This window comes from Corvus moneduloides, chromosome 5 (genome assembly GCF_009650955.1).
Source record: "Corvus moneduloides isolate bCorMon1 chromosome 5, bCorMon1.pri, whole genome shotgun sequence".
Taxonomy (NCBI): domain Eukaryota; kingdom Metazoa; phylum Chordata; class Aves; order Passeriformes; family Corvidae; genus Corvus; species Corvus moneduloides.
Window position 1 is genome coordinate 13,198,162 of NC_045480.1, and position 25,315 is coordinate 13,223,476.

A 25,315-nucleotide genomic window follows, 5' to 3' on the forward strand; every position below is an offset into this window, starting at 1 on the left:
CACAATACTCATTCACTACATGCTCAAAAGGAAAGTATAAGACCTACTTGGCCAGAACAAGGACCAGTCTGTCTTGGTATTTGGCCTCCAACCTATGCTCGGCACCCAAATACCTAAAATTAAGAGAATTTAGTTTAAGTAGAAAAGGGTCGATACTGAAAGTGTGTATAAATATTGGGAAAATGAATATATAACAAGTGGACTACATTCTGCAGAAGTTTTTGCTACTTTGAGCTCAGTAGTTGCTTCTCCAGCTAGCGATTGCTATAATACTGTGATGTCAGGAAGGGATTTCCTAAAAAAAAAAAAAAAGGTAAATTGCCTCTTTTGAAAGGTCTAGAAAATTCCTGAAAACCGAGGTTCTGTACTACCAGTGACAGTACCGATTGCCCAAAAGAAGATGGCCTGTGGGGCCCAGAGCGTGAAGCACGTGGGTGGTCCCTCTGCCGCACCGTGCGAAGGAGCTCCAGCCGCAGCTTGTGGCTCCTGGGCTGCAGGGCAGGCTCCAGCCGCGCCGCTCCCAGATAGTGGCTGTTCCTCGGCTTTCCAGCCAGCGGGCCGGGGGGTTGTTCAACACACGCTGTCTTTCCCATCTCCCTGTCAGGAATGGGTTACACCGCACAGGTCTCTCAACACAGACATAACCCCATGTCCCTCACCAGAGCCAGCCGGACAGGGCTCACCTGCCCCTCCGCAAGGAGCATGACTGCCTGGCTCCGGACTAACCTTCGTCCGAGTGACTTCTCCTTACCCTGGTCTGGACCCCAGCTGCTGTCAGCCTCAGGCAAGACTGTCCCGCAAAAGCCTCAGCAGCCTTTCCCCTAGCGAGGAGCGCGGGGCTGCCCCGGCAGCCGGGAGCCCCCGCCCGCGGGCACGGCACGGCCAGGGCCGGCGGTCCCGCTCCGCCCCCGCCGCGATGGGGGCCGGGCCAGCGGCGGCCTCGGGGCTCCCCGGGGGAAACGGGACCGCCTGGTGCAGCACCTGGCCGGCGGCGTGGGAGATGGAGCAAGCCGCCGGGTGCCCCGCGGTGGGCGGCAGCTACCCGCAGAAAAACGCCGAGATCCTCAGCAGCCAGTACGGCATCAACCTCTTCCTGGCCGGGCTGCTGCTCACCTTCGCCTGGGCTGTGCATGCCGTGGGCATCAGCAAGAGCCACCTGCTCTCCTACCTCATCACGCTGATGCTCATCCAGCTGCTGTGGATGCTGTGGTACCTCTGCAGGAGCTGCACGCAGAGGAGGCTGATCCGGGACAAGGACACACACGCCGGAGCCCGCTGGCTGAAGTGTAAGTACGGGCCGATGGCACAAAGGATGGTACTGCACAAGAGACACCTGTGCCATCACCTGTGTCTGCTACCTCTTTGTTACCCTCTCCATCCCTACCGAGAGGCATCACAGACTGAATGCACATGCAGTGCACTCTAAAGTAAATATATGCATAAGCTGAACATACGAGGAGATTGCATGGGGAAGCTGTTTGTTAAACATCCTCACTTTCCAACCTACCGTTTATAGTGCTGAAAGCTCTGGAGCCTTTTTTCCTTACCAGACTGGTTTGGTGAAACTTGAAAAATGAAATACAGCCAGTGGAAGAGGCAATTATCACCTTTTCCAGGTGGTATAATGCAACTTACTTTATGGTAGTTCCAGTCAGAAAGGTCCTCAAGTGCTCTCTATACCAATGTATATCAGAGATTCCTGTTTATATGTGTACAGTGATGCTTTAGAAACTATTACTGCAGGCCTGGGCCCTAGGGTATATCACCATGTCCTGCAGCCACAGGGAGGAAGAGGAGAGAAGATCCAGCAGGCAGGAATTGTGCAGCAAGATTGATTTATTTAATTATTTTACAAACTCTTTTATAGACTTTTTTCTTCATAGTCTAATTGGACAAAGGACCAGCCACCCCTTGGGGCGATTGGCTAAAATCCTAAAACATCCATTGTCAAAATATTTTTCTACTATACCATAAACAAGACTTTTCAAGGTTGCAGGTGGCTTGGGTGTTTACATAGCTCTGCTACCTCTTCTGTGAGAGAGAAAAGTCTCTCACAGACTTAGAAAATAGCAAGAAAATCCTTGCTAGCAGCATTTTTTTATCTACAAGAAACATCTAGACTTAGACAGAAGAGAATAAAATCCCTGACCAGATCAGTTTGTAGATTAGAACATAAAGCAGTTAAGCAAGGAGTCTAAAATGACCGTTCACTTGCAAAAAAAGTATGCAAGTCTGCCAGGGTAGTGCTGGGATGTGCTGGCCCTTGTCTGCAGAGTCAGGTGCATACCAGAGTGAGGATCTAAAGGTATATTGAGAGAAGGTGTTTGGGGAGCACATCACAGAGTCGTAGTGACAGGAATGCTGTGTTTCTGGGTACCAAGAAAAAGAAACAGCATACATCAGTGCTTGTGGAATAATAGGCAACCCCAGTTTACCAGCCTCTTTCTCTTTCAGTCTCAGCACTGTAAGTGATAGATCAGAGAGTATTTAAGTGGAATGTTAAAAGAAAACTTTTCCATAAAATGTTGACTTTTTAACAATGTTTCATTCCTAACAATGACACAACAGTTAGTTTTCACAACAGCTAATGAAGTATCTAAATGAAAATTCCAAGAACACCTGACACCTGATTATTTTGAGAAGTAAGGTTGTGCTGTGGAAGTGTAGTTTGTTCTCAGTTTTGGTGCTTGTGTATTGTTTATTTTCTTTGCAACTGTTGACATTTGTGTATGAACTGCTGACAGAAAACCTGGGTTTTTTTTAATGTCTAATGTACAGCCATGGTCTGTAGTCTCTTTCCTGAAATGAATGGAGTTCACATACCAAGTGTTGAATTGTTCCTCTTGATTATTTAATAATTTCCAAGTCAATATTCATCTCTCAGGCATTTTTCATTTATTAGCTTATGTGGCTTACAACCTCCTGAAATTCGTGCAAGGCTTAATTTGATCCTACCTTGGACCAAGCTATGCTTTTGTTACACAGAGGGTAGCTTTCCCCTCCTAAATATGGAATAAATACTGCCTAGCATGGGTAAGTATAGCAGGATCCCCTGCCCTCTTTCTTTTGGCGCCGCATTCACAGCATTTCATTTGTCCTACAGAATATAAGGAGTCACAGAAACTTAGAAATAAGATCCTGGATTGAACTGCTGGTTACCTTATCCATTTCTTTTACCAGCACAGGATGGTTCTTTGTACTGGCTTCTCAAGTGGTGCGGCTTCCATGGCTTCTCTTGGATGTCTAGGCTGCAATTCAACAAATTTGCCCTTAGGGAATGACCTACACTTTCCTATTCTTGGGAGTTTCTTGTAGTTACAACAAGTCTGTACAACTCCTTTATCCTCTATTGGTAAAAGAAAACTTATTTGAGCTAAGGAAAAACCCAGGTGGCAATTCCTCTGCCAAGATACCCCTTGCCCTCCTCTTTATCAGTGCTTTTGTCATAGAAATCTTTTATCTCAAAGATTAAAAGTCCAAAAAGAAAGGGGAGGGTGGAGTGGGACAGACATATTTTTTTGAGTTTTTCCGCAGAAAGCTTTCTGCAATTTTTTACTAGCGCTCTCAGCTACTTTTGAAGAACATCTCCTTGCTGTAATTGTGAGAGCAAATGTCCTTGTATTAAACAGTATAAAATGAGTGTATTTTCATGAATCCTTTCAAACTGTGAATATAATTTTAGTAAAAGTGGTGGCAATTGCCTACTTAGACCGTTTTGCTCTGACAAATGTTGAAATGGAATGATTTAACAAAAACCTCCTGTAACTGACTCCTTGTACATGTTTAGCAATGCTAGAAGGACAGATGATCAGTTTGTAATAATTGCTCACAGGAAGGTTTCCTCAAGCTTTTCTGCACCAAGGTGTCAATTGTGTGAACCCTTGAGCTCGGTTCTTCCCGCCTGCATGGTTGACCAAGAACCACTCCTAGTCTGAATGTGGGAAAAGTTTGTGGGAGACCTCTGTCTTTAATACAACACAGTTATCCTGACCCAAATAACCACAGGGAACCTCAGGAAGTCTTCCCTTGACTTACCCAAAAGTTATTCCCCTAAGTATGGTCTCCTGCTAGGAAAAGCTCTCTGATCATTTTTTAGGAAAGTTCAGTGAAGTGAGCCAGAGAACTCAAAACAAAAATCAGTTGGCCTCACAAAGAGCTTTATTTTATCACATTCTTTATCAGCACAGCTTCTGTTTAAAATATTGACAACGAGTCAACTTAAAAAGCTCTTGACAGACTTCAACTTGTATCTTTTTACTGCCCGCATTGGATTGCCAATTATTTGAACAATATTTTAAGGTGAGAGTAGTATTTGTGCAACTGTGTCATTATGGTTTTTGTTCTTCTTGATGGTTAGTAGGAAGAAATGAGCCAGCACTTAGCAATATTGAAAATCCTATTATTAATCCCTTAAGATATGCAGGTTTCAACAAATGTTCAAAAAGGAAAAATAATGAAACAGCACTCAGTCGCAATCATTTCACATTTCTTAAAATTTCAAATGGAAATAGCTAAGCAGTGGAATTATCTTCCTTGAAATTACTGGTGTCTGTTTAGTACTAGCACATACTACTGAAGTTTCCATCACAAAATGTTAACAAAAAAACTATTAACATACCATGTGCATGGTCATTATGGTTGTGCTTTGGCTTTTGACTAAGCAAATTAGCACAATCATTCTCTTTTGAAGTCCATAAATAAGCATGTTGGACACCTTGTATACACTTGTATTACCACCTGAGTAATTGTCAGAAGCATGTAGTGACCATTTGAATAAATGAAACAATCTAACATCAAAAGAGTCATATAAAGTCTTCTAGTCCCTGGAAGACAGTGATTTATGTCTTTTTACTTCAGAAGATAGCTTTTGCCTTCTTATTGAAACAACCATAACACATGTGAAGTCCCTCAAGATGATGTATTTCAGACAAACAGGTGGTTTCCTGCATAATTTCTAAATAAACCATAAATCACATAATCAATTATAGAATAATTCAGTTAGGAGGGGACTTCTGAAGGTCATCTAGTCTAACATCTTGCTCAGAGCATGTCTAGTTACCTCAGACAGAGTTATTTCAGAACTAGCAATTCTAATTTATTTCAGAATTATTTAAATTCTTTAGACAAGGAAGGAAACATATAATTTGATCTCAAGAGTAGCCTATGGCTTCACATTTTGTGGTAACATTTACTTTCATACATAATGAAAATGGCACATCTATTTAAATGTGGGCTCTAGTCCCATTACATGTGTTAGAATACAAATTAGCTGACCTAAGAAATGTAAGTTAACATACTGTATGGGATTATGCACATGCATGAAGTGCAGATCTGAGGCTTTAGATTTCGCAATATTAAAGCAAAAGTTTTTAGCTCTTGGTAGAAATTACACTCAACTGGTAATTTGACACTGTTTTTGTTATAGAGAGATTGTAAAACAGAAACATAAAATGCTACTGGAATTCATACCCTTATGATTAAAAAGGTTTCTGAAGTCTATTTTTGTTTAATTTTAAAGGGTCAATGAAATAATAAACGAAATTACAGCATGCTTATATAATTTCTACTTACTTTGTATCACTGCAACTTTGACAATAAAGGTATTATTAATTAAATGAACTTTCATTTTAGTGTTCTTTTTTTATTGTCGCAAGTCAAGTGGAACATGTGGTACTTATATGGAAGTTAGGTTGTGCCTCTTATAAAAGATGAATATTCTTCAAAGTCGACACTAGTGATGTTATTTACTCTGTGAGGAATTGCAAAGAACAATTGAGATACTGATGCTGGTTTATATCTTAAGGTCTGGTTAAGGTCCGTGAATAAATTTTTATCTAGTCTTCATTCAAGTAAGTCCAAATTAAATCCAGGGAAAGCTTGTTTGAGTAAAAACCTAAAAAAATTAGAAAAACCCCAATCCACAAAGAAAACCCTCAAAACAAACCAAAACCAAGGAAATTAAGGCCTTAGAGTTTGGTTCAGTAATCTTGTTGCCAGTTGTGCTTAGTCATGCAGGTACAAACCCAATAATAATCATTTAAAAAAATAAGCAAGGGGAAATGTATTTCAAAGTTCTTTAGGCTATTTAGAGTAGTATATTAGGGTATTTTTGTGTGAGTGTGAAATGTAGATGCTTTGGTTCCTTTCTAGGAGAATAAACCATACAGCTCATTGTAGTTGTGGTCTCTGGGTTAAAGTGTGACCCTCTGAGCCATGGGGAGGGCACACCGAGTGATTGTGTTATTTCCCACTGGAGGTTTGGGCTGGGAGACTGTAAGGGGATTGTTCAGCTGCCCAGGACTGCCCAGTTTGCTGTGGGGCTGCCAGGGCAGTAGTTCATGCTTTGTGTGGCTGCTTCAGTGCCACTGTCACTTGGGAAGCTGATCCTGCCCAGAGCTGGGCACTCTGCAAGGTGCTGAATGTCCTGGTCAGTGCAGGGCTGGTGACTCCACACCGGCCATGCAGGGGCTGTCCAGAGATATCCTTGCTTAATGTACTGGGCAGGCTTTCATGAATTAGAGGCACTTATTTCATGGAGTCAATTATCTTCGTGAGCATTGATCTACCCTTATTTCCCTAAACAAGAACACAGATATTGATCAACTTTCATTCCCCTAAATGGTCTCTAGACACTGTAACTATACATTAAAATTTTCTAATATCTTTTTCATTTGTAGGTGGGATTACATTATTTGCAGTGATTACTTTAATTCTGGACTCCTTTAAAATTGGATATTATATTGATTTTTCAAACTGTTTATCACCAACTGAAGGCATTTTTCCTGTTACACATGCTGTGCACACCATCTTACAGGTAAAAGTCGCTGGTTGCAGTTTTATATTAACCTCTATTTCTTACCAAAAATATATTTTGTCTTGTCATCAGTGGACTTAATGCCAATTTTATTTTTAAACACATCACAGAACACCTTTGAGGACTAAATTCTTGTGCATGTATAGTAAATTCAAGCTTTGCAACCTGAAGTTGCTTAGCCATAAAATTCACATGGGTTTGAAAAACTGAATAATCAAAAAATGCTCTCCTGGAGTTGAAGTTAATTGGCCTTTTTAAAAATTAAAGTTATATACATAATTTTCAGAATTTTCAGGCTGAAATGAGTACCTTGGCTAAAGACCATTCCCTTGTTTTTGTGTGTAGGACTTGCCACACAAGTTCAGTTCAATCTGTATAACCTGATGTTTCATTGTGGTTAGAGGTCTAGGCATGCTAAGTCAAAGGGGACAAAACCCTTCCTAGCTGATTCTAAAACACTTGCACAACTTTCCTGTAACAAATGAACATGGATATTCCTTCTAGAAGAACTTGGTTATTCTTATCAGTGGCTGCACAGTAGCAAACATAGTCAGTGACTCCTGTGAAATATTCCAGCTGCCTGTTTGTTATGAGGCTTTGGGTCTACAGTGTATGGTGACACTCCATAGCTGATTGTTTCTCACATTAACTCCTCTGAACCCCTGTCAGCAGGTTTGTAGGGAAGAAGGAAAGAGAAAACCACTCAACTGACATACTCAATCATAGCCAGGCACTGTTTTGAATTTTCCAAGTTGTTTAAGTCATTCAGAAAGAAAAGAAAGTTTTTTCTAGAAGTTGTGATTGCATGTAAATGAGCTTTTGAACAACCTAAATTTTTCTTTCTTCAACAGTTAAAAAAAAAAAAAAAAGCTTTGAAATTTAAACAGTAACTCTCACCCCATCTATGTTTTTCTCTGAGGGTGAAATTCTGAGTTGGTTGAAGTAATCTTAATTTCACATTCTTGTAATATCCCTTCTCCATGTCTTGCAACTTCTTTGCTTTAACTCTGAAAACAAACCAATGAAATTAAGCCCTTCTGCCCTGCTGATCTGAACACAGCATTCTTCTTTACAGCCAGTGACCCAGAGCTGACAAGGTTTCCAGCCACCATGAACTGGAGTGTAGAAGAATGGTGAATAAAGATGCTGAACAAAGGCAACAAGAATTCTAATTTAAATGTTACATCACCCAGTGTCACTGAATTTATTATCTACAGAGCTTAAAATAATGAACACTTAAATGTTAGCCTGAGCAATCAAAGAAACCAAAGGATTTGTTTTCTACAGGATATGTATCAGATTCTGTTGTCATTTACTCTGAGGCATCCTGATATAAGCCTGATATATATACATTCTGCACCCATATATGAACTAACACATACCTGCCCTCTCAGGGCAGGCTGTGCATTATGTTCCCCTGCAGGTGGAAGTCCCCTGGAGGCAATGAGTGTTCTGTGAGCGAAAACTGGATTTTATGCTACTTCTTCACTCATTTTTCCTATTTTTTCCCACTATCTTGTGTCTGAACAGGTCTTCAAAACTTACGTTTTTATAAGTTTTGAAGAATGGTTTCAGATCTGCTGTCAGATTTTACTGCATTTATCCCAGGAAGGGAAATTGAACATGGTATTAGAGACTAAGGTAATTTCAATATGATTTCAGTTGAAGCCTACATGAAATATTTCAGTTTTTACGTCTGGGATTTTACAGCGGCCACTCCTCTCATTGATAAATGTTTCATTAGAGGAATTGTTATTCCTGAGTAGCACAGCTGGGCCATAAAGAACTGCATTTGTCTATCTTTTTCCAAAATTACACATTAAATGCCTCAGACAACAGTGGCTATGGAAGCACCCTACAATAATGGATGCTGTGGTAACATGAGCTTCCAGTTACTCTGACTGCTGAAGAAGAACCCAAGGTTCTTACCACTTTTCAGACCCTTTCTGGAGCACCAAACCAGGCAGGTTTCTAAGAGGAATCTTAGGACTCTTTCTCTGATAGTTCACCTACTGACAAGTTCAGTATCCTAGGAACTGTTTGGAGTAAACAGACTCCCAGCGTCACCCTAACATCCCTGAGGAATACTGGTATAGTTCTTCTTGAACCTATCCACACTTGGTTTTGTATCAGCAGCAATCTCTTTCTGAGGTCTCCATTATGCTCTCAGAAACAGAGAGTTCTAATTTTATTCCTCTTTGCCCTTGACTTGCTAACTCATTATTGTTCTCTCTCTCTTTTATTCCTTGTTTGAGTTTTCTGCACTATCCTTGATTGCAACTGCTGTGTTCTTAATGGGGTTGTCTCTCAGGCAGTTAGTTCAAACTTTTCTCATGATTCGTGGGCATCTGTTGTTTTATTAGTCAAGTCTGGCATCCTTTCATTAATCTCTTTCCCTCCATAGAATTTCATATATTTAAAAAATTATTCAAACTTAGCATCACCATGCCCAGCAACAATCATACCTCTATCCACAGCCAGTGGCTTTATTTAATTTGTCATTGAAATAAATGTCTTTTTAGATACAGAAGGAAAATACGTTTTGCTGAGTGATGCTTAGACTTTCTACTGTTAAGCCACTGATGTTTCATGTAAGAAACCTCAGGTTCTGTGTAAATACCACAGGAAATCATGAGCTCTTTCACATGTGTGGAGATGGAGCTGCCTCTGTTTAAATCATCAGAAATTTTAAACGTTGGTATGCTATCTACAGATGCACGTTCCCTTCTGAGTGTTACATATGCTCATTAGTGTAATGATATTTCTCTGTGTTTCTTCCATTAAGGTGTATTTTCTGTGGTGTCATGCAAAGGATGTTATCCAGTCTTTCAAAACACTTGAAAGGTAAAGTGGATCTGATCCTCATCTGGCAAGTTAATAGGTGCAGGTCTGTACAGTGCTTTAACCCCAAAGTTTTATTGTATGAGGGACCGTAAAAATATACAGAGATTGATTCTCCTCTTGATTGCATTAAGTAGAAAGAAATAGAGGAGTTAAATATAAAGGAACTCAATTTAACCTTACTTAAACTGTACTGATATTTTGTAATACAAAATAGTGACAGAATACATATATTTTTCTCATGAGAGAGGAAAATGGCAATATATAATACCACAGAGTCACTTAAGAAGGAAACATTATGTACGTGTTTTAAGACTATGCACTATATTATGTTTTGTTTATTTAGCTACTGAAAGGGAATCTGCATCACCAGCCTGCAGTCAATGCAATGTATCTGATGTACTTTATATTGATTTTATGGAAACCATCTTTTTTATACTAGGTGTTAGATGCATAGAATAGTTTGGGTTGGACATAGCCTTTTAAAGTCATCTAGTCCAACCCCTCTGCAATAAGCAGGGACACCTTCAACTAGATCAGGTTGCTTAGAGGCCCATCCAACCTGGCCTTAAATGTTTCCAGCCTGTGTTGATACTGGGGCTTGCCCTGATCCAGGTGCAGGACCTTGCACCTGGCCTTTTAGAGCCTCATAAGGTTCCCATGGGGCCACTTCTTGAGATTCTTGAGGTCCTTCTGGCATCCCATCCCTCAGGCATGTCAACCACACCTCACAGCTGTGGCAGATGCAGCTGTGCAAGTGCACTTGGAAACACACCCTCCATGGTGGTATCCTACGTACCAAATCAGATCCAGAGTGTTTGCTGGTTTTGTGAGAAGATGGATTAATGTATATTCATCTGTCTGTACACAGAATATAAGTAAGCAAACATGGTAATTTTCAAAGCACTTATTTAAAATTATCAATGATCTGACCAGTTTCTATAGGAGGTAAAATGAATTTTCTCAGAAACACCATCTATGGCGAAGGTTGTCCATTTGTTCTGCTCTCTTGAGTAAGTGTTCAAACTCCAAGCTCAGGAAGACAGTGATTACAGAAGGCTTTGCAATGTCAGCTGTTTATAAGTACATTTTAAAAATTTCTAACTGGAAGTTTATCACTGAGAACAGTGTTGTAATAAAGAACTGTTTCTTGGTGAAGAAACAAGAACAGCCTTGGGTGCAGGAGAACACCTGGTAGAGCATAAGTGAAAGGATTGTGCCTAGGAAAGAGAAAGAGATAACATGGCCTTCTTCAGAAAAAGGGAGTGCTTGGCAATGGAGAACATTTTTGCCTGGATTTTATTAGGAACTTCAGAACCATTAATACACTTCTTTCTCCAATACCATTCTGTTTCACCAGGCTGAAATGGCTTGTCAGAGGCCAGGAGTCTCAAAAATGCATGGAGACCTACCCCCATTTGTACCAGTTCTTTGAATGGAATAAAGCCCTCTGTTAGCGTCAGCTCTCTCCAGGAGATAAAAATTCATGGGCTAGAAGTTGGAGAAGGCAGTGGTATCTGTGAAGAAAGATCAGACAAAGGGAATGTGAAGGAGCACTGCAGAATGCTGTGAAATACAGTTTGCAAAAAAATCCTGTTCAGACTGTTCAATCACTAACATGAAGCTTGTCCAGCCCAAATAATAAAACCCATCACATAAGAGAGAATAAGAAGTAGTTAAAGCATCCTACTAATAGTTTAATACATTAGGCCATTTAATGCATTGTATTTCTGTAAAGTTTTGAAAGTCTGATATTCAGTGACTGCAGAACACCTTTAGAGATCGGTGATGATTTTTCAACCCTCCCCCTGCACCGACAAATAAATAGTGCCATGTAGCTTGTACACAGAAAGTTAATCCATTTCATTTCACATATATGGAGACACATATATGGAGATATATATGGAGTCTGTGCAGATTCCTTCAATAATTACTTTATTTTGTAGGTTTGGTGTTATCCATTCTGTTTTCACAAATTTGTTGCTGTGGACAAATGGTGTGTTAACGGAGTCGAAACATCAGTTGAATGAACATAAGGAGAGACTAATCACACTTGGTTTTGGGAACATAACTATAGGTAAGCAAAAGGGTTGGTGCATTTTGAAATTCCTGCTCTAGCACACTCATACAAAATATTGTCACCATAGGAGTCAGCTGAGTCATTCATGACTATGTCAGAACAGTCATTCTCGGGCAAAAGATAATTAGCTGATACGAAAATGTTATATGATCATTATCATATATGGGATCAAGGCACTGGTTTTCTTCTAAGTTCCAAGCAAATGGATTTTTTGAGAACATTTCTTATGAAGAACAACATCACTGAGGAACATCACTAAGGAACCACTTTATTACTAAATCACAGAAGTAAATTAACATAGCAGCAGTAAAATGAGAGTTTACTATTATTAGTTATTCATAAAAAACCAAGCATGGATAATCTTGCAAATCTTTCCCGGGAGAGTGGTTACATGTGGCCTGTGGTTCAACAGGATTCAGTGAGACGGCTCAAAGGGATAGAAATTAGTGCTGTTTTACAAAACAAGGACTTTGCTCTCGGTGTTGTGGTTTTTTTAAATTATTAACCATTTTCTCCATTGGTGAGATGGTGCAAGTTTAGATTGCAAAACAATTTAGAATACGAACATTTAGAATACAGAAGATATAAAGAAAAAGTTCTTCACTGTGAGGGGGCTGAGACACTGGAACAGGTTGCTCAGAGAAGCTGTAGGTGCTTCATCCCTGGAAATGTTCAAGGCCAGGTTGGATGGGTCTTTGAGCAACCTGGTCTAGTGGAAGGTTCCCTGTCCACAGCAGGGGGGTTTGAAATAGATGATCTTGCAGTTCCCTTCCAACCCAGGCCATTCTATGATAACTGCTAGGGATGTGTTCCACTTTCAAAGCCCAGTGAAGGCTGGGGAAGAGGGGCCTTTTCTTAGGTGGGTAACTGGGTGTTGTTTGACTGAAATCTTACCTTTTATGTTTCATTATTTTATTTTTGTTTTATTTATTCGCTTAAGGAATCTTTATAATGCACATAACTAATCTCTCCTCCTTTAGTTCTAGATGATCATGCACCTCAATGCAATTGCACGACAACAACTCTCTGCTCGATATTTTCTCAAGGAATATATTACCTATATCCCTTTAATATAGAGTACCACATCCTAGCATCCACAATGCTCTATGTCCTGTGGAAGAACATTGGCCGCAAAGTTGAGCACCACCAGCAAAACAAAACTCCTTTCAAATTCCATGGCATAACTGTTGGAATGATTTTTGGACTAATGGTGTTAACTAGCACAATAGCCATAGTTGTTGTGTATTTAATTCAGATTGGAGGTTCGAAAATCAAAAGCGAGTTAGCCCTCACTATGTTTTACTTGCACGCTATCTTCGTTCTGGCTCTCATGTGCACAGCTGGAATTGTCGCCCTCCTCATCTACAGACTGGAAGATAGATCGCTGGATAATTCCAAGAATCCTGCTCGAAAACTGGATGCAGAACTGCTGGTGGGCACAGCTGCAGGGTCCTGGCTGCTCTCCTGGGGCTCGATCCTCGCCATTATCTGTGCCCAAGGTCATCCCAAATACACATGGTATAACCTGCCCTACTCTGTGCTGGTTATTATTGAGAAATATATTCAGAATCTCTTTATCATTGAATCCATCCACCGTGAGCAGGAAAAGGTGAATGATGACATTAAAACTCTTCGAATAGTGACCATATCTAGGGGGAGCACTTTGTCCCTCACCCCCTTGTACAAAGAGGTTTACAATGGCAGAGCTGCTCGAGACAGTGGCGACGTACCCTGTCTGTTTAAGGGCAGCATCTGTGGGAGAGAAAATGATGGTGCTGGTGTTGCCAAAGAAGAAACGAGTCAGGACAATAGTTTTGTCATGCACTCAGCCTCAGATTTCTCATTTTACAGTAGAAACTCAGTTACTAACAACAAGAGGAGAATTTTGAAGAACATCGCTGCATTTTTATTCCTCTGCAACCTTTCGGTAAGACATTTTGAGTGTAATTCACAAGCTTCCCATTCTTTAAAGTCTGATAAGTATATTAAATTTGCATGGTTCCATAGTTTCTAGGCAGTAAATTTTACTTCTGGAAGAAGTGAATATGCTTTTGGGGAACAAAGTTTATTTAAATGTGGATTACGGAAGGCTCCTATCAGTAACGGTCCAAAAACTATAGCAGCAGCAGAAACCCTCTTCCACCAGCATGTTCCAGTGGCAACAGGGAGGGATTACTTAGGGGTTTCTGAAACCAATTTGCAGCATGGTGGAGTCACAGTCATTAAGAGCTATTGACTTGTATCACTGGTGATTAATATTGGCCTCACGTTCTTTCCCTGCAGCTGTGGATACCACCGGCATTTGGGTGCCGCCCGGAATATGACAATGGACTAGAAGAAATAGTGTTTGGCTTTGAACCCTGGATAATTGTTGTGAACCTTGCGATGCCTTTTTCTATTTTCTATCGGATGCATTCAGCTGCCTCGCTCTTTGAGGTCAATTGTAAAACGTAGATCACATACGGTCCCTCAGTGAACAATTGATTGAATAATTAATTACACAAATAACAGTTGAGGGAGTGGATGAATGAATGAGTGAATGCAGCATCTGCTCAATAAATAGAATATTCAATAATTTTTTTTAAGGATGGGACCACAGCTAATAGCATGTAATTTTTTTATTTTCCTTCCACTTGTTTTGTTATATATGTGGTGTTATTGTATAAATACACTGTTCAGAATCATTTTAGTGTTAATATGATTAACACTACATAGTAAAGTTAATCTCATTAATCTTTGTTTTAGTCATCTGGGATTTGTTCTCTGTATAATTTGTATGGATTTGTTTTCATTCATTGTGATTCATGATAGGGGTTTACAAAAAATTCTGTATGACTTAGAAAAGAAAATCCCAGGAAGAGCTTCTCCTGAGATACTAGGAAAACTCCAACTCTTAATTCCTAGCTTTGTGGGGTTTTTTTATAGTAAAACCTAAAAATGTTTGCTAGATAATTTGGGGTGTGGGAGTTAAAGTTCCATATCACTGATGAAAATCAATATATAATTATTATTTTCTGAATAGTCATAGATAGCAAAAAAAAAAAAAAAAAATCCAGATGTGTAACATGTATGATTAGGTATCATGCTGTATATAATTTTTTTCTGATAAAATATATTTCTATTAATTGTCTTGTATTTACTCTATGACATAACTGAGAAATAAAGTTAATCCTTTTACTTAATTCTTTATTCAAATATTCTTGAAATGTTTTAAGAGAAAAAACTAGTCTTACAGCTCATATTTAGATATATGCGTGCCAGTGCCAGAATGGTATCTATTCCCTGTACAATTTTTTAATGAGTTGCTAATTTCGTTGTAGATCAGTCTCCTAGCTGGAAAATGATCATACGTTTTCATACAGAGATGCTGTAAAGCAAAGCTGAAGCCTCTAGAAATCTGGAGGGTCTTTGGCTGAGAGTTTTATAAGTGTGGTTTACAAGATATGAGAATATAATCTCAAATCCCTGTGGTATTTAGTTCCCTGAATTCTCACAGAAAGCAGTGAAAAGTTGGGTGCCTGAATATTCTTAACATCTGCACCTGCCCGATCGAAAGACTGGAGCAGTAACCAGGATACTGGAGCTACTGCTCAATTAATTACTGGATAAACCTTGCTGACTTGTTGATGACCTAGTCCTAAATCTGGTGGGTCAAGGGCTGAAAAATTTCTGCTTCTGGTTCCTGAAAAGACAGTTATACACTTATCACCGCCATCATCCCGAGAGCAGGAATATTTCCGTGTGGGAGAGGTTTGCTTCTGAGACAGGAAATTTCAGCGGTCGTGTCTGCCCTCATGCAGCAGAAAAAAAAATTTGGCTTTATACCACTAGATGGCAAACAGAGACCATCCGATAAATTACCTGATTGCTTTAGATTGCTTCAGGAATTGCTTCTCATCATAATTAATCTTCAGTTCTATTTTTATAGCCATAACCTGCTTAGGAATTTTCCCTACCTTCTTCACCTGTTGCAGAGCCCAGATCAGGTAAAGAAGTATCCATCCGAAGTCTCAGGTGAAGTCTGAATTAGATGAAGCATCAGGTGACTGAGCATGAGAACTCCTATCTTCCTGCAAAGCATTTTCAGTTGTTTGATTTTAAGTGGTTTTTAGAAGAGTCACTATCTCATCACATTGCTGTAATCTCTGCCTGTCCCTACAGCTGTTTGTCATGCTTTTTTATAACATCTCTATTAGCTCTTACATTCATTCTAGACAATAACATTTTCTATCTTTCTGCTTGAACTCAGTAGCTTGATGTCACCTAGTTCTCTGTAAATACCAGCTCTGACCACTCAGTTGTCTCTCTAAAATTTGAGTAAATAGGGCCATCCAGATAATGAAATAAATCTTCCTTCCAGAGCAATCTTTAATCTTCCTTCCTGGACAAACTCTACAGCTAATTCCAGTATCAGAAAAAAATTCATTTCACTAGGTAGGCCCAAAAATTCCATTTAATCTTTTAAGTGCTCATAAAGATGGCTGGAGGAAACCTGTTTCTTCTTCCTCTGTTCCTGTGGGATGGGTCTCATATCATTCCTCAGCTAGAACTGGTGTTCTTTAGCTGATATGTGTTCAGCCAAAGCAGAGCTAGCTCTAAATCCCTAAGGCCAAGAGGGGGCCATATGCTCTATTACAAACATGTAGCACACATTTGGAAGTCTCAAAAATAAATAACATCCTCATTTAGTTATATTTCATTTGGAATTACTTAGCCCTTTCTGCTGCTTCACATTATGATTGAAATAATTTCATTTTCCCACAATATTAAATTGCTTCTGAGTGCTGAAATTGAAGTTTATTCAGAAAAGTGAATTAAGGTAGCACTCTGGCACCGAGCAAATGCTTTAAACATGTTAATGGGCAAATTCTATTCTGAGCTGCACTGATGAAATCCCACTGACTAAAATGGTTCTGTTTCAGGACCAGAGTTGATTTTGACCTGAGACACTCAAGAGGTTTTCATGACAGGAGTTCTCTCAAAAAACATTGTTTCATCCAAATACAGTGTATTTTATGGAAGCAGCTCTTAGCTTAACTACTCTTGAAGCAATGGTGAGTCATGACGTTTTGAATATTTGAGAACATACATTTTTAAGAAATAAAGATTTTTGAACCGGGAAAAATAGAAGCATACATTTTTAAGAAACATGGTTTTTTGGACAAGGAAAAATACTCAGATTATGTAGTTAACATAGTGTGACCTCTAGCTCTCTGCTCAATGCTAAACCTGGTCTTTCTCAAACAACTGTTTTCTAACGTTTTTTCTCTATTATATATCGACAATACTGATTTATTGCAGGTTTGAAAATGTAATAAATAGCACAAAACTACCCTATTTCTGCCTACCTATCTGCTCAAGCATGTGACAGGAGGCATGAGAGCCTGCTTACCCAGGAGAGAGGTCTAACAGCTGCTCATTGATATTCTCCTGAGGTGCTCCAATTTAATATTACTTTAAAAGAGACTTTTTTAGAAAGGGAATCTCTTTAATGTAATGCACTTCATATGCAAAGAATTCTGAATTTTTGCTGCATAATCTTAACCAGAAAGTTATTCTCTGATGTTCATCCTTCTGTCAGGCTCTTCCACTCCTTCCCTTTCCTCCCTAAAAAATTTTATCTATTCAATAATATGTACTTTGAGTTGCATTTAAACTCATATTTGTACAGAATTAAAGGCTGCTAAGGTGCAAAAAGAGCACTATAATCCTCAATTTACCTGAGGAGTCAAACTTGCATGACCACAGATTTTCCAAGTGGTTTTTTTGTGTCAGTGACACTGAGATAGAAGAAAATGGAATCGTCATGGTTGAGGCCTTCTAAAAGAAGTGAATTCCCTTTACTAGTATTTCTCAATACTTTGAATTTTCTCTTTTAATCATGCAAAAAATAATGCCAATTTTAATAATTTTGGGAATATTTGTGTGCTGTATAGTCCACTTGTGTTCCATAGACTTTGAGTGGACTATGTAAATGCAGAGAAATAGATGGCTCCAGAGAACAGCAGAGAGGGAAATGACCCAAGTAATGTAAGTGCATGTTTCTTATCACTAGCTTATATAATTCATTAATTTTCACCAAAAATCTGTGAAATAAGATTCCCAAACGTCAAGCTTTTAATCATCTAATAATTTTTAGTTTCCCCACCTCACCCTGATTAGACATGATGTGTGTACAGATGGCTCATTGGATCACTTATTCCCTGGGAACCCTTGTCCCCAAGCATTTGGCCTCATTCTATGCAGGCATGAATAAAATGAGATCTGGATTTAAACAGAACTGAAGCAACTGCAATTGTTAAGGAGAACTTTTTAAAAGAGGTTTGGCTCTATTAGCTTTTAAATGATCAATTTCATCTTGAAATTGATGATACTTTAATGTCAATGGTTAGAGTATATTTTTTTTATTATTTGTTGGTTTGAGTTTTTTTTTTAATTAGGAGGTGTGTTATGTCCCATAATGTTAATTTGACTGATATTTAAAGCAAAACTTACAGTTCTATACGGCATGCCTCCTGCCTTCCTCTACTACTGTTCTTCACCTAAAAGCGAACTGAATTTCATGTCTGAAAATAAGGCCTTTGGTCAAATCTTTACCAACACATTTTTCATTTTCTTGCCAGAAGCAAATGGACCACAATTTATGCCTAAGTACAAATAAAGATGGATGCAATAGGTGGAAAGCTCTGAAAGAACAGGGATTGCAGGAAAACCAGCTGCTATGTCTCTATTTCATTTGTAACAAAGCAGTGGGTGTTTTATGTTTAGTTTCCAATAAATCTTTGCTTGAATGTCACTGCAATACACCTGGTATTAAAAGCCATCTTGTGAAAACCACACATAGAATCATTAATTCCAGTGAACTACATCAGGATTTTAATCAGAGTGAGGAACAGCTCCTGCCCACATGTGCTGGTTTTGGCTGGAATAATTTTCTTCACAGCAGCTAGCATGGGGCTCTGTTTGGGATTTGTGCTGGAAACAGTGCTGATAACTCAGGTATGTTTTAGCTATTGCTGAGCAGCTCTTCCTCAGATTCAAGGCCTTTTCTGTCCATCATCCCACCCCACCAGTGAGGAGGCTGGGGGTGCACAAGGAGCTGGGAGGGGACACAGCCAGGAGAGCTGACCACAACTGACCCAGGGACATCCCACACTATATGGCTTCATGCTGAGCATAAATCTGAGGGAAGAAGAAGGAAGCGGAGGGAGAGGGGACACGCATTTGGAGTGGTGGCATTTGTTTTCCCAAGTCACTGTGACTTGATGGATCCCTGCTTTCCTGGGGATGGCTGAACACCTGCTTGCCCACGGGAAGTGGGGAATTAATTCCTGGTTTCTCTTTGCTTGCACACCCGACTTTTGCATTACCTGTTAAACTGTCTTTATCTCAAACCACAAGTTTTCTTACCTTTACTGTTCTGATTCTCTCCTCCATCGCACTCTGGGGGAGGGAGTGAGTGGCTGGCCAGGATTTTCAAGGATACCATAACTTCTTTATTCTAATTCATTGTGCAATCAAATATTTACCAGGCTTAACTGAAGATTAGAATGCTTTTAAGAGTGCACAAATATGATTATTATACCTAAGGCTAAGTCCACACTTTGTGTCTGGTTCCAACTTGAGTCCATCATTTTCTGAATTTAGTAATTTCACTTCTAGCAAGCAATTACTTTTGTAGGAAGCAACCAACAGCAATGATGCAGTAAGCAATAGCTTCGTAATAAAGTCTTAATGGTAGCTGTTTACATGAATTCCCTTCCTTTTTCCTCCTTCTGCTCCTCTCCCATGTATGAGAAGCATGCCTGCAGTGCTCTCCAGGTAGGGTTTTCCACCACTGCCTACTTGAATCTAATAGTTTAATTACCAAGAAATAATTTTAAAAGATGTAACACTAGCCAAACATACTTTTGAAAGTGCCCTTGATTCATTTCCAAGCATCAGAATGTCTTTCTTCTCTCTAAACCCTTAATTTTGTTTTCTTTGCTCTCCATTTTGGACAACCTTTCCAGTGCAGTAAGAGTCAAGATCCCAAAATTCACTATATCAAGAAGGGCTGGCTGAGCCTGCACTTGAGATTTTTGTTCCAAGGTGCACACTGCAGCAATAAACTGTGGCTCTGACTTTGTTCTGAATTTGGGGTATTTGCCTTGATTTATTCGAGCATATGCTTTTCAACCTGTATTTTCCCTCCTTTGATTTGCAGTGCATCAGCCAGAAGAATGGGGAGTCCTAAAGGCATTACAGGGGTGCTTGATACTCTCTGCACTTGAAAACTCCTTTGACCCTTGTTACACATGTTGGAGAAGAAACCAAAAGGATGACATATTACGGGACAAAATGCTGCTGCTCAGCATGCAGAGGGCCACTCACCATTCAGAAGAAAGAATTATAATTCTCACAGATGGTCAGTAGAAGACACTTAAGTTTTGTCAGCTCCAGTAAGGCTCTTGTCTCAGACTGATGTCTGCATCAGCTGATTCTCTGTGTTCTGTAAGAGCACTGATAGTCCTAAAGATTATTGCAAGAGGTACTTTAAAAAGAACTCTCTATTCCCTATTACAGATATTCTGCTACAGTCACAAATGAGACCTGTTGATTCTAAATGAGCACGTTATTTTAAGTACTACTTAAGGGGAGCAATAAGAGGCAGAAATAAGTAAAAGTAGCAGTTTATTGCTGTTTATCTCAAAGTTACAAAGTTGCTCATCCTTACCACTAATGTTTAAAAATTTGAAACAGGAATTCTTCCCCCAAATAAATCCTGAACTACGAAATCAAGTCCTGGTCTTACACAACTCTAAAAAGTACAGATTAAAAACCCTAGCAGCACTAACTGTTGACACACTTGTAAAATTACCTTGCTCTGCAGTTTTCTGCGTAGCATTTGCAACAGGCTCTTCTGCAAGGATACAGCTGTCCCACAGTGCCAGTGAAACAGATGAGGTTTAGGTGTCCTGCTTCCCAACCCCATTCCCTTCCATGCAGCAGCTGCCTTCTGGGAGGAGGGAAGGCCAAGGATGAGTTACTGTCTGACCCTAAGAGACATCATCTGTGTTCCTTGAGAGTCAAACACCCAGCGCTGACTTCTGTTTTCTGAGTCCCCTCTTTTCTATCAGACTTAACAGTCTTCACAACAGTGTCTGATTTCATTACTGAAACTACTGTTTGATTCCATGAAGGATTTGGTCTTCCTACTCATTTTGTGAAAGATAATCTCATGCTATGTTAACAGACAGGGTAAAATCCTAAAATAAATTATGCTGTTGGCAAAAGTTCCAATAAAAATTACTAAACTAAAAAAGCTTGTAATTTATGCATTCAATATAAAATTCATAAGTCCTCCTAATGTACAGTAGGTTAGAGAAACAGAAAAATCAGAATACTGAAATTGGTTTTCAAATTAGTCCACAGGGCAAATTGTTATACTATTGAAGCCAGAAAAAAATTACAGCAGCTTCTTGGGGAATTAAGCTCACCTGATTTTTATTTGCAGTTTGATAGTACAGCTGGCAAAAGACAAAATAAAAATGGTGAAGTGTTCAGCATTAGAAAATTAAAATAACTTTTTTCATCTTTATTATTTTCTCAGGACAGTTGTTCCCCTGGGATATAGCCATGCACATCCAGAGAATATGAATAAAATTCCCAAATTGTAAAAACCTGTTTTTTTTCTCTTTTTATCCTGTTTCAAATGTCAGTGATCTTTAATAGTTTTTAATCATGTGAACTCTTGCTATAGTAGAAAAAATACTGGTTTTAGTACATGATTATAAATATCCAAAAATAAAAGATAATATTTTATAAGACAAAAGCCCCAAAATGAACTAAGACAGCACAGCAGGAAATCATATTTACAAAAATGCTGTTCCCTTTGCTCTTGGCCTTGGCTAGCATTCATCTTTAATCTTTTACCATTGGCTTATATGAAGTCAAACTTGGTATGAATAAAACAAAAAAACCAAAACCCCCAAAACAAAAAAAACCCTACCAAAACAAACAAGCAAGGAAACAAACAAACAAACACTTGTGGAAATTTCTTCTGATAACATCAATTATTTCATTATTTTCCTGAGTGATCAATGGCTGATGTAGGAACCATATCACACTTAGAATAAAAAAGTGACAGAGATAGTGGAAGAACTGTTCATCCTGTTACATACAGTTAATCAAGTCAGCAAAAACCTAAATAGGATTTAAGGCCAGCAGGGGTAACTGTACCCATCCAAAATTACTTTTCCCACAACATGGACTACAGAGTACTATTTGGTACTCGTGGAATCAAGACAGAGCTGAGGGAGGAGCTGAGGCACAGCCTATGAGAAATGCATTCAGCCTTGGCTTTCAGATTCCAAATGATGGCAAATCTATTACAGTCCAAAATCAATTGCTTCAGCCATTAATCATCCTCACTGTTAAAAATGTGTACCCCACCTCTACCCTGATTTCTCTTAGATGCAGTTTTTAGGCTCTGAAGTTTTTCTAACTTTACATGAAATATTAAAATTCATCTGTTATAGAAAAGTTTTCCCCTTAGATATCACCAGCTGGTTCTAACCATCCTGTTGCCCTCTGCTCAGCTGAGGAAATTTCCCAGACATAATTCCTGTAATGCATTTCTGATCATTTTCCAATTGCTCATATTTATTTTTGTTTGAAACATGAACAGCAGGACCTGACCTAGTCTGCATGGATTTTTCTGTACTACATAAATTGGTGATACCATTTATCTCCCTCCTTCCTCAGTACTTTCACATGGCTGTATATACACCTGTAACTTTGTTCATCCCTGTGCAATAAAGACTCAGTTTCAGTGAGTAAAACTGATCAACCCTAAGCATGCATTCAGCCATGCTCCTAAATACAGCCCTACTTGAGCATCCTTCTACACTTAAGAACATGTGCAGTGATTTTGCTGAACTGGCCTAATGTGCAGTGACTTCGAGCCTCCTCCACCTCTACCACTACCTCTTCTTCTCTGTTTTAGAGCCTGACTGTAATGGGAGGTTTTTGATGGGATGCATTTACAGCCCAAACCTCAGCGGTACACCTGTGTCTCTGCATTTTAATTTCCTTTTGGCATTAATTATTTTTTATCTCTTTACATCAAGTATCTCTTAGATGAGAGAATGTGTTAATTTATAAGTGTTGACGATTTTAAAATAAATATTATTAGGCAGAACAGTGGATCTTTGTATTTTAAAATGGAAATAGAAAATGTGGCAATGAAGGGAAAGAGCTAGTAAAACATACATTTCTAAAATCAGGAACTGAAAAGATTTTCTTTGCTCAGAACCATTGCAGAAGCAGTTAAATTCCATTACTTCCAATCTGCCAGCTGTGAGAGAGAACTGCAATTTTATCAGGTGAATAAAAAAAAGAAAAATGAGGCAAAGCTCTGAAGGAAAAGCACAAAAGCCATTACAAAGATGATTTCAGGATGGAAAAAAATCCCACCCCAAATCTCTCAGCAAGTGACAGCTGTGGGTTTAATGGACTATTCTTAAAATGAGATTTATATGCAAACTGCCTACAGAAAGTTAAAAAAGGATGCTAATAACCTATAAATGCAAAAGGTTTTTATCTCAGGCTCAAAAAATTTTGATGGCAGTGGATAACACACCATAAATGTCCCCATTAAACAATTGTTTCTCTGACCTGATGTCATTACGAATGATCTGTAAAAGCACAAAGCTGTAGTCCTGTTGCTCCTTCCTGCTCCGCTTTTTCCCATCTCACTGAGTCTGTCGGCACGAGGGTTTTAGTCTCACACGCCACCCCATCACAAACTAGTATTTCTTTCTACTACCATTGTAAATATTCCTGATCTCCCAATGCATTCCTTTGCCTTGAAGGAAAGTTTTGAACATGCATGCACGAAATATTGGTTCAACATTGGAGACTGTATCACCAATGCACCCATTGACAGGTGCATCTTTGGCTGATGAATCTTCCCCCAGCTAAGTGATAGGTCTTTATCCATAGGGAGCTTTGGTGAGCAACATCAGTTCACACCAGCAGGAAAACAAAGATGATTGCTAAAGTTTAAGTAGGTGGGAAAGGATATTATATCCTCTAAATTCTGAGTTACAGGATTCAGACAGCTATCGCGGTATCCTGCAGTGGTAGAGAGGAGAAGGCAGGAATTGTGTAGCAAGATTGATTTATTTAATTATTTTATAACTCTTTTATAGATTTTTTTCTTCATAGTCTAATTGGTCAAAGGATCAGCCACCCCTTGGGGTGATTGGCTAAAATCCTAAAACATCCATTGTCAAAATATTTTTCTACTGTACCATAAACAAAGCTTTGCAAGGTCGCAGGTGTTCATAGTTTATAGAACTCTACTAATATCTTCCATGAGAGAGAAAAATATCTCACAGGACTGGAAAGAAACAAGAGAAATTCTTTCTAGCAGCATATTTGTATCCACAGACAGTCAAATGCAACACTTGGCCAATAAATAGGATGCTTTAGAAAGTCCTCCATTTTGGGCCACCTATTGCAGACAGTAAAAAAGAAAGCATAGCAAAACTTCATTCTTTAAACATCTGACAGGTGAGCTCTTACAATTTTTTGTTTCAATGGGCTAAGGCATCTTTCCTGTCTGCTTGCACCTCCTCTGTGCCTGACTCCAGCACACCCGGCAGAGCTGGCAGGAGAAAACACACACTTGCACCTCTGATTCGTACCAAGCTACCAGTGTGGGCAAGGGGCTGCTGAGTTGTGGGCAGGCTATGTTATTATTGGGATACTCTTGTTATCAAGACAGATACCTACACATACATTTATTTAAATAGCTCATGAGTACTGGCAGCACACATGTAAATAAACATATGCATACAGATACCATATTACAAGTGTATGCATACACCTCTACATTGGTGAAACAATGAATATAAGCTAAACAAGCAAATCAGATCATTGCAATTTTATGTAAAATATCCCCATCAACTACATTACAAAATATCCCCTGGACTAGCAGCTTCAACAGGCATGTGCACAAGTACTTGTGCAATCTGCTTCTTCGTTTAGAGAAATTGTAGGAGGCATTGCTTAGGAAAGCAGAGTTTGTGCAAGCAACACATTGCCTCAGCATCAGAGCTTTAGTCACGCTGTTTAGAATTCAGTGGTGACAAAAGCTAAGTTCTCCCTCCAATATTAAATATAACTCTGCTTAAATGTGGAAAAGTAGTGCCAATTTCTTAAGTGAGAGCTAAAGTGAAGCTCCAGTTTTTCTTGTGACAATTTTATAAAATTACCTAAAAAGGTTCAGAATATTTTTTTTTCCCTCTGTATTTAGTAACTCTAGCACTTAATCTTCCTTCATGTCGTTGCAGATCCAGCAAGGTATAGTGGGTCTTGTCCTTCCCGATCTGCCTGGAGAAACAGCTGGAAGGCCCCTGGAGAGTGTGAGTTCTTCAGCCCTTTCAGTGCCAAAACAGGCTGCTGAGTCAAGAATGGGTTTGATCTCTGGCAAAGGTTTTTAAAAGGAATGAAGTTTTAGAGGAACAAAATCCAGTATATTTTGAATAAAAATCACTAAGACATGTTCTCTGAAGAAACTCAAGCATGACATT

General features: G+C 39.2%; 1 protein-coding gene across 1 annotated transcript; it reads left to right on the forward strand.

The window, feature by feature from the left end:
* The first annotated feature begins 976 nt into the window (after positions 1-976).
* Positions 977-14,755, forward strand: OTOP1 (otopetrin 1). The gene is made up of 6 exons (XM_032110320.1): positions 977-1,286; positions 6,678-6,814; positions 9,600-9,658; positions 11,602-11,732; positions 12,716-13,662; positions 14,019-14,755. The coding sequence occupies exons 1-6, from the start codon at positions 1,001-1,003 to the stop codon at positions 14,187-14,189; spliced, it is 1,731 nt and encodes a 576-aa protein (XP_031966211.1). The 5' UTR covers positions 977-1,000; the 3' UTR covers positions 14,190-14,755.
* Positions 14,756-25,315: the final 10,560 nt, after the last annotated feature.

What these genes read in the sequence shown, in the direction of transcription:
- OTOP1 (XM_032110320.1), top strand. Translation starts at nt 1,001, where the DNA reads ATGGAGCAAGCCGCCGGGTGCCCCGCGGTGGGCGGCAGCTACCCGCAG. An exon ending in CTGTGCACACCATCTTACAG is followed by an intron (nt 6,815 to 9,599) that starts GTAAAAGTCGCT and finishes TCTTCCATTAAG; the next exon opens with GTGTATTTTCTGTGGTGTCA. An exon ending in TCTTTCAAAACACTTGAAAG is followed by an intron (nt 9,659 to 11,601) that starts GTAAAGTGGATC and finishes TTTATTTTGTAG; the next exon opens with GTTTGGTGTTATCCATTCTG.